The sequence below is a fragment of the Mandrillus leucophaeus genome, unplaced genomic scaffold (assembly GCF_000951045.1).
Source record: "Mandrillus leucophaeus isolate KB7577 unplaced genomic scaffold, Mleu.le_1.0 Scaffold1338, whole genome shotgun sequence".
Lineage (NCBI taxonomy): Eukaryota > Metazoa > Chordata > Mammalia > Primates > Cercopithecidae > Mandrillus > Mandrillus leucophaeus.
The window spans coordinates 45,029-58,932 of NW_012101297.1; the positions used below are offsets into that span (position 1 = coordinate 45,029).

The following is a 13,904-nucleotide window of genomic DNA, read 5'->3' on the forward strand; positions in this document are numbered from 1 at the left end:
TATATATATGAAATATATTTCCTATAATCATATGAATATATTTCCTATAATCACATATAAGTTTCCTATAATCAAATATAAGTTTCCTATAATCACAAATAAGTTTCTCTTAAAGCAGGAAAGATAACACATACGCAGTTCCTCAAGTTATTCTAGCTTCAATATGTATCAATGTGTCTCCTGGGCACTAATTCGGCTTTATTTTTGAGACGGAGTCTTGGTCTGTTGCCCAGGCTGGAGTGCAGTGGCGAGATCTCAGCTCACTACAAGCTCCGCCTCCCGGGTTCATGTCATTCTCCCATCTCAGCCTCCTGAGTAGCTGGGACTATATATCTATATATAAGTATATTATAGATATTTCATATATATATGAAATTGCTATTTTCAGCCATGAAGTATGTTAGGAGAGAGACTTGTCCTGTTCCACCCCCACCTCCACCACGCGTGCACACACACACGCATGCATGCAATTCCTCCTGCCGTGGGTGAGCAGTAGACAGGCACAGAGTTCCATGTAATTACCTAACTGTTACACTGCCCTGTGAGAGCCACACTTTATTGCACAATCGGGCGGTGATGCTGAATTACAAAACCTTCCCGTCCTGGCAGCACAGTGAGCAGGCATTGCTTTAGAGCTTGATGACTAAGGCGGGAACAGAGGGTAAGTTACCCAGCTCACCATGTTCCTCTGCAGGCCCTAAGGGAGAATCGCCCTCTAGAGGATGAATGGTTCCCAAATCTCCCGCCCCTCGCCACCCCTTGGGGCATTTTTAAGGATTCTAATTTCTGTACCCCGCCACAGACCTACTGAATCCAAATCTCCAGGGTCTGAACACAAGCCTCGGCATCATTTTTAGAATCCCGTTGGTGATCCTGACTGAACCCGTGGGCACCCGGCCACTGCTTGAGATGACTCCAGAAGGATTTAAACATCAACATTAAGACACTCATGAAGGAAGCAAGGCAAAGATGTGCTCATCCTGGTAGAAATCCCGTCTCGGCAGTGGCAGTCAAAGGTCTAAACCAGTAGTCTGGGCACCACCCACTCCCAAGGTGTCCTAGAGTTGCTTCTCCCACTCCCCAGGGTCCGTGGGGTCGGCAGCAGTCACTGGATCTGGGACTCCCCTCCTTCCCCGTGGATCCACTGGGTGAGGATAGGAAGCACAGGAATAGCCGGGCACAGTGGCTCACGCCTGTAATCCCAGCACTTTGGGAGGCCGAGGCGGGTGGATCGCGAGGTCAGGAGATCAAGACCATCCTGGCTAACACGGTGAAACCCCGTCTCTACTAAAAAAATACGAAAAACTAGCTGGGCGAGGTGGCGGGCGCCTGTAGTCCCAGCTACTCGGGAGGCTGAGGCAGGAGAATGGCGTAAACCCGGGAGGCGGAGCTTGCAGTGAGCTGAGATCGCGCCACTGCACTCCAGCCTGGGCGACAGAGCAAGACTCCGTCTCAAAAATTAAAAAATAAAAAAAAAAAGGAAGCACAGGAATAGCTGTGACGCTGAGAAGGGCAGGAACTCCAAGGGCCTTCTTGGTGACCTGTCCCACATGTTAGGTGCAGTGGAACAGTTGGAGACGATGACAAAGGGTATGAGCTTTGGCAGCCGGGGCCTCCTGGTGTCCTTCTTGAAAGCACTTTCAGTAGGTTGGGGAAGGCAGAACCGGTGGGGCAGCAGTGATGGCCCAGGACAGAAGGGCGGGTGGGCAGCTGGGAATGGAGGTGCAGCGCTGGTGCCAGGGGAAGCAGGCAAGTGGAGGGCAGGAAGGCCTCTGCAGTGAGGGGAGCGGGGCTGGGCAGTTTCTCCCACTGCCTTTACCACAAGCTGGGTGGTGGTGGTGGTGGCGGTTGTTTTTGTTGTTGTTTTGAGACAGAGTCTTGCTCTGTCACCCAGTCTGGAGTGCAGTGGCGTGAGCTCAGCTCACTGCAACCTCCACCTTCTGGATTCAAGTGATTCTCATGCCTCAGCCTCCTGAGTAGCTGGGACTATAGGTATGTGCCACCAGGCCCAGCATATATAGAGAGAGAGAGAGAGACACACACACACACATATGTATGTATATATCTAAAACTTAAGACTGAGGTTGCCATATATATGTGTGTGTGTGTATATATGTGTGTGTGTGTATATATATACACACGTATATAAATGTGTGTGTGTGTGTGTATATATGACCCAGGCTGGTCTTGAACTCCTGACTGCCCGCACTGGCCTCCCAGAGTGCTGGGATTACAGGTGTGAGCCACCGTGCCTGGCCACAAGTGGTTTGAAAACTGCTCTCTCAGAAGTCCCCAGGGACCTCCAGATCTCCATGACAGCATCTTAGCCTTAGTCCCTTAGCCCTCTTTGTAGCGTGTGACTTGATAATGACAGGAAGAAATCGAGGCTGCAGAGGCCTGGAGTATGAACCCAGGCAGCTCGGGGCTCCGATTCTGAACCGGCTGCTTGCAGGCCAGGCAGCCTCAGTCTTAAGTTACTTAGTTCCCGAGACTCTGATTTCTCCAGCGGAAATAGTTAATGACAAGCTCCGTCCTTCAGGGATGCTGCAGTTACTACATTCCACGATGTGGGCAGAGCCCCTGCCACACAGTGCCCTTCCTTATGTAACAGAAGTGTCCTTAGTTTTCTTCTTCAAAGCCTTCCCCTCCTGGGCACCGGGATCCCGGACCCGCTGGCCACCCCTCCCTCTAACACCCTGCAGCTGTCACAGCACCATGCCTACACAGTTCTGTGTTAGCCTGTGCCGAGGTCTGAGTCATCAAATTAATGGGAAAATCAGCCCAAGTAGTGTTGGAGGAACAGAATGCCATGTCGTTCATTGGGAAAGGAATGCTGAAATTTGACTTCTAAGTTAGATAGCAACTGCTTCTTGCCCTATGGAGGAATAAAACCATAACCTTTGAGCACATATTGTCTACCAGAAAAAAAAAAAAAAAAAAGACACACCTCATCCGTTTTCTACACCTTAACCCCTAACTCTGCAATCAAGGCCATGATCTACCTGGGCCCCTGTCCGTCCCAGGAGGTCAGAATGAACCCCCCCACCGACTGTGAAAGAAAGTGGGTAGCTGCCCTGCTGGCTAAAAGACACTCCTCTAGCTTAGTACTGTTAAAACTTCAGACAGGTTAAATTTAGCAGAGTTTAATTGAGCAGGAAAAAAACAAAAAAGCGATTCGTAAATTGGATAGCCTCCACAATTACAGCAGATTCAGAGACTCCAAGGGTGTCTCGTGGTCAGAACAAATTTATAGACGAAAAGCGAAGTGACGTACAGAAATCGGAAGTGAGGTACAGAAATAGCCAGGTTGGTTACAGGTTGGCGTTGGCCTTATGTGAACACAGTTTGAACACTCAGCAGTGTATGAGTGGCTGAAGCATGGCTGCTGGGATTGGCCAAGAGCCAGCTATTGTTACAGATGCATACTCTAAAGTTAGGCTGTCAATCCTGTCTACCTATTAAGTTAGACACACTCCTAAGTTGGGTTTTCAGTCTTGCTAAGTTCAACCACAAGGACTCAAATACAGAAGTATGGAGTCCTTCTTAGGTCATACTTAGTTTGCTTTCACAGTACTAAAAACCATTTTGCGCTATCAGCATTTTGGTTTTTCCCTAGGGTTTGGGGTATTTTCTCTTCCCCAGGCTTTCTCCTCTGTCTCTGACCTTCAGTGTGGGCATCTCCATGTGGGGGTCCTTGACTCCTTGGCTCACATGAGCTCCGGTGTCCTGTGGGGTGGACATGAGGGTGCCTCTCCACCCACACTGCTGCCCATGGCTTGCAGGAACCCAAGCTCAGCCCAGCAAGCCTCAACCTCAGGCTCTAGATCTGGGGAGGTCTCTCTTCCTGGCTGCAAACTGCTGGCTTCTCACAGGGTCTCCTCATAGTGGAAGAGGCAAGAGAGCTCTCTGGGGTCCCTTTAATAAGGGCATGAATCCCTTCATAAGGGCTCCATCCTCATGACCTAATCACCTCCCAAAGGCCCCACCTCCCAATAGCATCACCTTGGTGGGTAGGATTTCAACATGTTGATCCGGGGAAGAAGTAACGTTGGCCCCAGTGCAGAGTCCGTGAAGGAAATGATAATGGTACATATCCTTGCAGGTGAAAACAGAAAGTGCTGCTCTCAGTTTTCTCTCTTCCAGTCTAGGGATCAAACCCTCCTAGCTACCCCCCTCTCCACTGGGTGAACTGGCCCATCCAGTAGCTCAGTGCACACTAGTGTGGAAATGTTTACATGGGGAGTCTTTTGTAATCACTCCTAGGTATTAAGCTTGCAGTGCCCTGATTTGAAGGACGTTTGCTGCTGGAGGTGTTAGATCCAGAGCCCTTTTGGGAAATCCTAGTGGCTTTCTGGTGGGCCTACAAGTTACACTCTGCTTTGTGTGCTCTGGGGATCAGAAGTCAGAGAAAATTGGTATTTGGGGAAGCAATTATTTCTCTTCCTTTGCCATCATTTTAATCTTTCTTCCTGGAAAGAATTAAGCATATTAATATAAATTTGCAAGTTTCCAGTTAGTAATTCCCCTCCAGTAATGTGCTATTGACAGGCAGGAGGTTTCTGGAAGTTGAGCTCTGAATCTTTCTCTTGGGCTGACTATAACATCCTTTGTTAGAATAAACATTGTATTTGCCCAGTTGAAAATGCTCTTAACTTGGCAACATGTGTAACAAAGGCTTTATGTGTGCACACACCTGAGCCGGAAACTTCAGCCCCTGAATGCTCCTCCTGCAGACAAGGCCTCCCAGATAAGTGCTAAGACTCTAGAGTTTAGCAAGCCCTGCCCAGTGATAATCTGTCCACATGGATTGTGAGTGCTGGGATATTTGCAGTCATTTCTGCCATTTTATTTTATACTTTCTATTACTTTCTACATTTCTATAGTTTTACTTTTACTTCTTGCCTTTCTTTTGACTCTTTTGTTTGCCTTTCCACTGTATTTTTCCTTGTTTAGAAGTAAATTTCTTTCTCTTTTATTTTATTGATTACCCTAGAATGTACACATATATTAATGTAAAAAACTCTAATGACCCTCTGCCTGAATCATGCCAGCACGTTGGAATCATCCAGTTCTCACACTTCTGTACTATTCTTGTCCAGCATCTAGTTCGACTTTGATTTTTTTTTTTTTTTTTTTTGAGACAGTCTCACTCCAGTACCCAGGCTGGAGTGTACTGGCACCATCTTGGCTCACTGCAGTCTCCACCTTCCAGGTTCAAGCGATTCTCCTGCCTCAGTCTCTCAAGTAGCATATGCACCATGCCCAGCTAATTTTTGTATTTTTAGTAGAGACGGGTTTCATTATGTTGGCCAGGCTGATCTCGAACTCCTGACCTCAGGTGATCCACCCGCCTTGGTCTCTCAAAGTGCTGGGATTACAGGCGTGAGCCACCACACCCAGCCTACTTGGATTTTTTCTTTTTTAAAACCAGCAAATTAAGCATCATTTACAGTTTTATACAATGAGTATTTCCTGTGACTTACCAAACATTACCCATTTTCTCTTCTCACAGTTTCTTCTTGCAACTCCTGGCTCCTTCTGGACTTTTCCTAATTCCATGTTTCTTTTTTTTTTCTTTTTTTTTTTTTTTTTTTAGACGGAGTCTCGTTCTGTCACCTAGGCTGGAGTGCAGTGGCACGATCTTGGCTCACTGCAACCTCCGCCTCCCGGGTTCAAGCAATTCTCCTGCCTCAGCCTCCTGAGTAGCTAGGACTACAGGCGCCCACCACCATGCCCAGCTAATTTTTGTATTTTTAGTAGAGATGGCATTTCACCATGTTGGTCAGGATGGTCTCAAACTCCTGACCTCGTGATCTGCCTGCCTCGGCCTCCCAAATCCATATTTCTTTAGTGAACTTCTATTGATGGGAAATGCTGTTTTTTATGACTGTGTTTTTGTTTATGCTCATTCTTAAAAATTAATTTTGCTTGGATAGAATTCTAAGTGAGCTGGTATTTTCTGTCAGTGCTTTGAAGATACCATCACTGTCTGCCAGCACCCATGCATTGAGAAATCAGCTGGGGAAATAATTGTAACTTCTTTGTAGATAATTTTTTTTTTTTTTTTTTTTGGCCATTCTCTCCAAACACTGTTTCTCTCTCATGCTCTTTGTTATTTCCTTCTAGAACTCTAATTAGAAAAACATTGGACCTTCTCACCTTATCCCCCCATCTCTAAATCTCCTTTTCATATTTTTTACTTCTTGGCATTTTATGTAATTTCTTCAGCTCCATCTTTCAGTTCACAAATTCTCTCTTCATTTGTATCTAATTTGCTATGTAACTCATCAACTGAGTTTCTAATTTTTATTATTAGTGTTTCCTGTCCAGAAAAATGGACAAAACAAAGAAATTTGTTTCTTTTTCACATCTTCCTAGTTAATTGTGACAGTCTCTTATTCCATTATCATGACCTTTATTTATTTAAACATAACAAACATATTTAGTTTATACTCAGTTGGGTTTTTTTGAGACAAAGTCCCACTCCATCACTGGGGCTGGAATGCAATGACAAAATCTCAGCTCACTGCAACCTCTGCCTCCCAGGTTCTTCTCCGGCCTCAGCCTCCCAAGTAGCTGGGACTACAGGTGCACACCACCACGCTTGGCTAATTGTTGTGTTTTTAGCACATACAAGGTTTCACCATGTTGGCCAGGCTGGTCTCGAACCCCCAGCCTCAAGTGATCCACCCGCCTCAGCCTCCCAAACTGCTGGGATTACAGGTGTGAGCCACTACACCTGGCCAGTACTCTGTCTCTGACCATTCCAATATCTACAACCTTTGCTGGTTAGATTCTGCAGTTTCTGTAATTCTGTGACTTTCACTCATGTAGCTAGTTTTCTCCTGTATTAGGTGACTTCTTAACTTTTTTATTGTGATCCCAGATTTCTTAGAATTTTATTTGTGTAATTTCTTTGAGGTTTGGCTTTTTTACATGCTGTGCACCACAAAAGATATTTTTACTTCCGCTTGGTTCCAGGGTATACTGCCAATCTGGTAATATTTCAAATTAATTTTTGGCTTGAGGTTTTTTAAAGCTAATCAGATAGGATGAATTCTTTTCACCAACCCTCGTGTCCAAGGCCTGATGATTAGGAATGTTCAGAGAAATGTTTTCCAAACCTGCTGCATCACAGAACCCAGCCTGAGTGGTCTCAGCATGTATCTATCAATTCTCTCTTCTGGGCAGGCTTTCGCCCTGGCTTCCTCCACTGAGAACGTCACCCCCAGGAGTCCAGGTCCTCTGTGTGTAGTAAAACTGGCTTCTACCTCCCACCCTGCTTCAGCCGGAGGCTTTGTCTCCCGCCTGTGCCCTTAGGGCCTGGGACGACCCGGATGATGGGCACCCGGGACAAAGAAGATAGCCCCACAGCAAATGCCAGGCTCCTTCCTCCCAAACCAGGAGGATTTACTGTCTTTAAGGATTTCCTTTACCTTCCCACCCTATCAGCCACATGTTTATAAAAGATTTTTTTCCATATTTGATCCAGCATTTTGAGGTATGTGGACCTGGGAGAAATTGCCCTTCGCATGCAGAATGCCATGTTTTGCTAAAAAAATGGCATTTTGAAATTATTTTCTAATAAGTAAAATTGTATTTTTCTCCAATTTGTATGACTTGCCAACTTGCCACCAGCAAGCAGTTGTAAACCACTGCTACAGAGCTACAGACTCCTAGACCTGAAAAAGAACAGCAAGGAACATGAGGCAGGGGTGGCACTGGGGTGCACGTCGGTGGGGGGATGGGTGTTTGCTACGTGTCACTGACAGTTAGGACCACACGTGACTCTGGTGACTGGAAGATGCGTTGTGAAGACACATACCTAGTTACCAAGTTGTGAAATGGCCCTCACTAACCACAGCGCCCTCACTGGGCCTCTGCTGTGAGTGGATTTTAGCAAAGGAAGCACTCATTCACTTACCGTTGCCTTCTAGCAGCTGACTCCGTGTTATTCTAACAAAGTATTCACAAATCACGTGACACCCTGGCAGTTATCAAAGCATGTTTCCTTCGTGCTCATGATGGCTCATTAACAGAAATGAAATTGACTTCACCCAGTGACCAGCCCTAGGCAAAGCTTGTCTGTGGTGCCCCCACCACTGTCAGGGATGCACCCACATGCCCTTCCCATTTCACAGGGTCCTATTCTGGATGACTGAAAGTTTAGTGCCTTCCTGAGCTGTGTCATTCATTCATTCCCTTGGCTAAAATGCACTAAGCACCTGCTGTGTACCAGATGCTATGCCAGAAATGAGATGTGAGGATTTCTGAAGCGTGATCTTGGCCCTGGAAGAATTCACTTTCCACGGAAATAACAGAAACATGAGCACTAATTCCTAAAGAAACTATTAAATGCAGCACAGTTATTCTCATCATGATACTTCATCCACAAAGATTCAAAAACTTTAACATTTCAAAAAGGTTTGGAATTCGAAAGTGAAATGACAAAGTTTGGATTCATGTTTTTGGTGATGCTTCATCTTAGCTGGGGATAATCCCCAAATGACTGGTCCTTAAGGTCACAGATGCCAACCACAGCCAGCCCAGGACCTCTTGCTTCCACTCCCACCAGGAAACCTCCTTATACATGATGGTGCAGGCACCACCCAGCTCTCGGTGACATGAAAAAGGTCAGCAAACGTATTTAAAAGCTTGCCACACTGGAGTCCTCCATACCCCCAATGCACAAGGCATTTCATCGAAGAGATGAGGACTGTGAGAGAGCTTAGGGAATGTTTCCACAGTCGCCCCTCTGGGTGGAGCTGGGATTTGAACCAGACAGCCGGCTCCAGAGCCACAATCTTCACTCACAGCTCCCACTGCCCTCTCTGGCACATCGACTTCATTTCCTGTTCTTGCTCCTGTCCCTTCTGTGACAACATTTGGAGTTCCCCATTTGCCAGGTGCAAGGAAGGATAACAAGATGTAGAGCAAAATTTAAAAGCAAAGAATCCGGAGTCACACTGATGCTCCCTCTTACCAGCTTTGGGCCATGTTTTCACCTGTCTAATCCTCGATGTGAAATAAAAACTAGACACTCACTTCACATCTGACGAAGTGTCTAATGAGAAGTGTATTTGAGCATTGATCGCCTTGCCTGCATATTAAGCACCTGATAGGTGTTATTTATTACAATTATGCAAAACAACAGAATAGAGGAGCTCACACTACAAAACCGAACAATCTCTTCCCCGCTCCAACGCATACGCCACATGCCAGGGACAGCATCCCCATCTGCCCAGTAGCTGTCTAGCATTTGTCAAGTGCGTTGATATTTAGGCTTCTTGCCCGAAGGCACTCCTGTCTTCAAGAATTTCCTGTACCAGCGTACAGGGAACCTAAACCCCGATCCCAGTAACAGAAAGCTGAGATTAAATGCCTTTCCTCTTTGCTTACCCAGGCCTACAGAGTTGATGAAAGAGCCGCAGAGCAGGCTCGTTGGGAAGAAGCCTCCAAAGAAACCATCAAGAAAACCACGAAGCCCTGTCCCCGCTGCCATGTACCAGTGGAAAAAAATGGTGAGTCGGTGCTGAGCAGAGAATGAGGATGTCGTGGGCTCTGTGGGGAGAATCATGCCAGTCAGGGATCCCAGGATTAAATGAGATGCTGTCTGAAGGTGCCTGGTGTGTTGGGTAACCCCTTGAGAAATGTTACCCATTATCATTATTATTATTGTTTTTGCTACACAGAAATATTTAATGAGTGAGTAGTTCCATGGCTATGTGAGGCACACAGTTAGCATTTATGTGGTTGGAAAGGGAATAAATATAGAAACTAGAACCAAGATATGGAAGGTGGTTGAGGATAAGTGGCAGTCAGGAGGCAGTTGTGGTTTCTCCATCCTCCCTGGTGAACCTTCCCCAGCACTGAGGCTGCACCATATGGCCCTGTTGTCTGCCAGCCGTCAGTCTGTAGCCTTCCCCAGCTTTGCAACATTATTCAAAATTAAACTCTCGCCTATATTTAAAGATCCCTGTGGCCTGCCCCTGATGACTCAGTACCAATGGGGGACTTCCTGCTGTCTATCCTGGACATGCCACTCAGAGCAAAGCCATCACAAGCAGTGGTCAGAGAGCCCGTTCTCAATGCGATGCACTTGTATGTGTGCAAAAGGCAGAGTCAGCAGCGCCGTCACAGATAAGCAATGACATGAAGCCAGCTGCAGCCTCTCCCAGCTTCTCCTCAATGAGCATCAGCGATGCCCTGGCTGGCAGGTTGCCCAGAGCTGACTTGCGGGAGGGAAGCCCGGCCATCCTAGGATGGGCACTCAAGCCTCTCTCTTTTCAGTTGTGCCCTTCGGGAAGTCTTCATTAATGCAAACAAGAGTGTGCTTGAACACATCCCAGAGCCGCAGGTGCTGGCTTAGCTCAGTTCAAATCCTTAGTGCTGGATCAGTGGCTTCCTGCAGAGAAAATAAAGAATTTACCCAGCATGTCCTTATTATTCCGTTGCATGCAGCAATGCTCCTAGAAAATGCAGGGATTGGCATGCACCTATAAAGAGCAGAAGGCATCGATGGGATAGAAGGAAAGAGCTTCTCTAGTTTCCACCGCCACTCACTGGTTAGCAGGTTGAACTGGGAAATGGGAGGGAAAGAACACGGAAGGGCCCTTCCCAGGAGAAGATGTATGATGGTTTGGGATCACAGGCCTGGTATTTCACTGACAAGGGCGTAAAGCACAGAGATTAGACAGTCTTGATCTGTCGCCCAGGCTGGGGTGCAATGGTGCGATCTCGGCTCATTGCAACCTCCACCTCCCGAGTTCAAGAGATTCTCCTGCCTCAGCTTCCCAAGTAGCTGGGACTACAGGTATACGCCAACACACCCAGCTAATTTTTGGATTTTTTAGTAGAGATGGGGTTTCACTGTATGTCGGCCAGGTTGGTCTTGAACTCCTGATCTCAGGTAATCTACCCGCCTTGGCCTCCCAAAGTGTGAGCCACCATGCCCGGCCTTAATTTTTTTTTGTTTTGTTTTTTAATAGTAATTCTCAAGGTTGGTGAGGACATCATAAATTAGCGTAACTTTTCTGGAAACCACTTTTGCAATACATATATAAAGACTTTATATTATTTGACCCAATAATTCTACGTCTGAAAATCTATCCTAAAGAAATAACCTGAAATATATAATATACAAACACCCCCCCCCACCCCCACACACATTTTAGGAAAAAAGGTGCCAACTGCAGCATTATTTATAGTACAGTAAACTCAAAATCATCTAAGTGTCTAATGGCCTCAGTATGAGAAAGATTGGTTTATTTTGTGATAAATCGTGGTAGAGCATCACACAGCCCCACATTGCAGTGTTGCAGGAGTTAGGACTCTGCCATGGACTGTGGCTGTGTGAGCACCAGTTTCCTCACTCATAAGATGGATTTCAATGGGACTTCCTCACAGGATGGGCAGGAGGAGTAACGGAGACAGTGTATCAAATGCACTGCATGAGACGTGTGCTAGTTCGTGTGGATGAAGAAGTTATGAAGGCATGGCGGAAAGGTTTACATCCATCCTAAGTGAGAAATCAGAATTTCAAAGCAAGTGGTACATGATGTCAGTTTGGAAATAAGTGTACGTATGGGAAGAAATAGAATCAGAAGAAAAAGACTGGAAGCAAGATGTTACCATGTCATAGTGAGTAGCTCTAGGCATGATAGGGTCAAAGAGGACTTTATTTCTTTGTGTGCTTTTCTGTAATAAACATGTGTGTTGTATAACCTTAGAAAAACAATCTTCAGTGGGGCTCCTTAAACACCTACCCATGCTGCCTCTTCTGGCAGGTGTCACAGGCACGGCAGGTGAAGAATTTACCCAGCGGGTCTGGGGTCCATGCCTTAGTGGCCTCCTCGTTAGCCCAGGCTCTGGTGGTGGCAGTTTGCAAGATAAGATGTGGTCAGTGAGGCTGGGCGTGGTGGCTCACACCGGTAATCCCAGCACTTTGGGAGGCCAAGGCGGGTGGATCACCTGAGGTCAGGAGTTCGAGACCAACCTGGCCAACATGGGGAAACCCTGTCTCCACTAAAAATAGAGAAGTTAGCTGGGCATGGTGGTGCATGCCTGTAGTCCCAACTACTTGGGAACCTGAGGCAGGAGAATTACTTGAACCTGGGAGGCAGAATGTGCAGTGAGCTGAGATCACGCCATTGCACTCCAGCCTGCAGAGCGAGACTCTGTCTCAAAAAAAAAAAAAAGGAAGTGGTCAGAGAGCCTGGACCTGTTGCTTTTTGTTTCTCTTCTCCGTGGTTGTTTGGTTCAGCACTTACTATCAGCTTGTGGGGACACCTAAGACACTTCGCCTTTGTGACACATAACACACAGCCCAGTCTTGTGGCCTTAAATACTATCCCTGTACTGATGGCTCCCAAATCTACACCCCACCCTCATCTCATCCCCGGGTCCGACTCAAATAGCCAGCTGCTTCCTTAGTGTCTCCACTGATTGTTCAATGGACAGCTCAAATTTTACAAAGCAGAGCACTAGCTGCTCCTAGAAAACCTTTTCCTCTAGAGCACACCCCACCTCAGTCAACAGCACCGCCCAGTTCCTCAAGCCACTAAGCTAAAGCTCATCCTTCATTCTACCCATTTCCTTACGCCCCGGTCACCACGGCCTTCCCCGTGCTCTGATCCAGCATCTGCCCAGCTCTGACTCCACATCCCCAGCCAGTGCCCTGCTTGCCCACCTCCTCTTCCAAGTACAGCCTCCCAAAGGGGCTCTTGCCTCCACTCTCGCATATTTACGATCCATCCTCTACATAGACGCGTAGACTCCTCAAAGGCCAGGTGAGTCCTGCCCTTCTCCCTGGGGGTCCCCACTGACATTGCAACCACACGGGTCCCACTCCCACTCCCTCAGTCCTCCCCAGGACGCCTCTGTGTCGTCATTGCCCATGGCTGGCTCCTTCCTGTCTTTCAGATCTCAGCCCAGCTGACCTCTTTTCAGTGAGACCACCCCTTACCACCCTGCCAAAGGCCCCTGCCCTCCTGTGGGGGGCGCTGTCAGCACCATCCGACCTCTGGGGGGGGAAGCACTGCCATTTCCTCTGCGGGGGGCCTGCCTGCGCATGGCCTTGAGCTCTCTGGGCAATCACCTCTGCCAAGAGAGTTAGTTCTGGCTCCCTCCCCTTCCCCAGAGAGCTCCTGTCCCATGACTGCTGCTTGGAGGTGGTCATAATACCCAACACACTAACCAAATTCAGGACCACCTTGAGAGCTGCCCCAGCCCCAGAGCTCCTGGGCATCAGCTCAGGCCTCTCAGGCTGTGCCTGAGCTGGGCTTCTCCTCTGCCCAGCCTGCCTTCCTCCCTTTCCATCTCAGCGTCAGATTCCTCCTTTACCCAACGAGTCCCACCCACCAGTTTAATAATAATTTCATAGCACCACCGCCTTCCCAGATCATTGCTTAATTTGTTCATTTACATGTTTGCTGTCTGTCGCCGTTTAGAACATAAGCCGGTGAGATCAGGGACCTTGACTGTCTAGGCTCCAATCCCAGAAGAGTGCCCGGACAATAAATATTTGCCAAATTAAAACTTAGCTTGTAAGCTGGGTGCAGTGACTCACGCCTGTAATCCCAACACTTTGGGAGGCCAAGGCTGGCAGATTACTTGAGTTCAAGAGTTCAAGACCAGCCTGGCTAACACTGTGAAACCCTGTCTCTAGTAAAAATTTAAAAAAATAAAAAAAATTTAAAAATAGCTGGGTGTGGCGGCAGGCACCTGTGATCCCAACTACTCGGGAGGCTGAGACACAAGAATCGATTGAACCCAGGAGGTGGAGGTTACAGTGAGCCAAGACTGCACCACTGCACTTCAGCCTGGGTGACAGAGTGAGACTCCGTCTCAAAAAAAATAAATAAAACACAAACAAACAAAAACTTAGCTTGTAAACAGTTTAGAGA

General features: G+C 47.2%; 1 protein-coding gene across 1 annotated transcript in view; it reads left to right on the top strand.

Annotated features, from left to right (window-relative positions):
• LOC105534357 (E3 ubiquitin-protein ligase parkin-like) overlaps positions 1-13,904 on the top strand; it is a gene marked incomplete at its 5' end in the record, with an annotated part of 44,737 nt that overhangs the window by 22,995 nt on the left and 7,838 nt on the right. Inside the window, one exon of the mRNA XM_011973066.1 lies at positions 9,404-9,521. Within this exon, the coding sequence (XP_011828456.1) occupies positions 9,404-9,521 (118 nt within the window). The remainder of the gene's footprint in view (positions 1-9,403; positions 9,522-13,904) is intronic.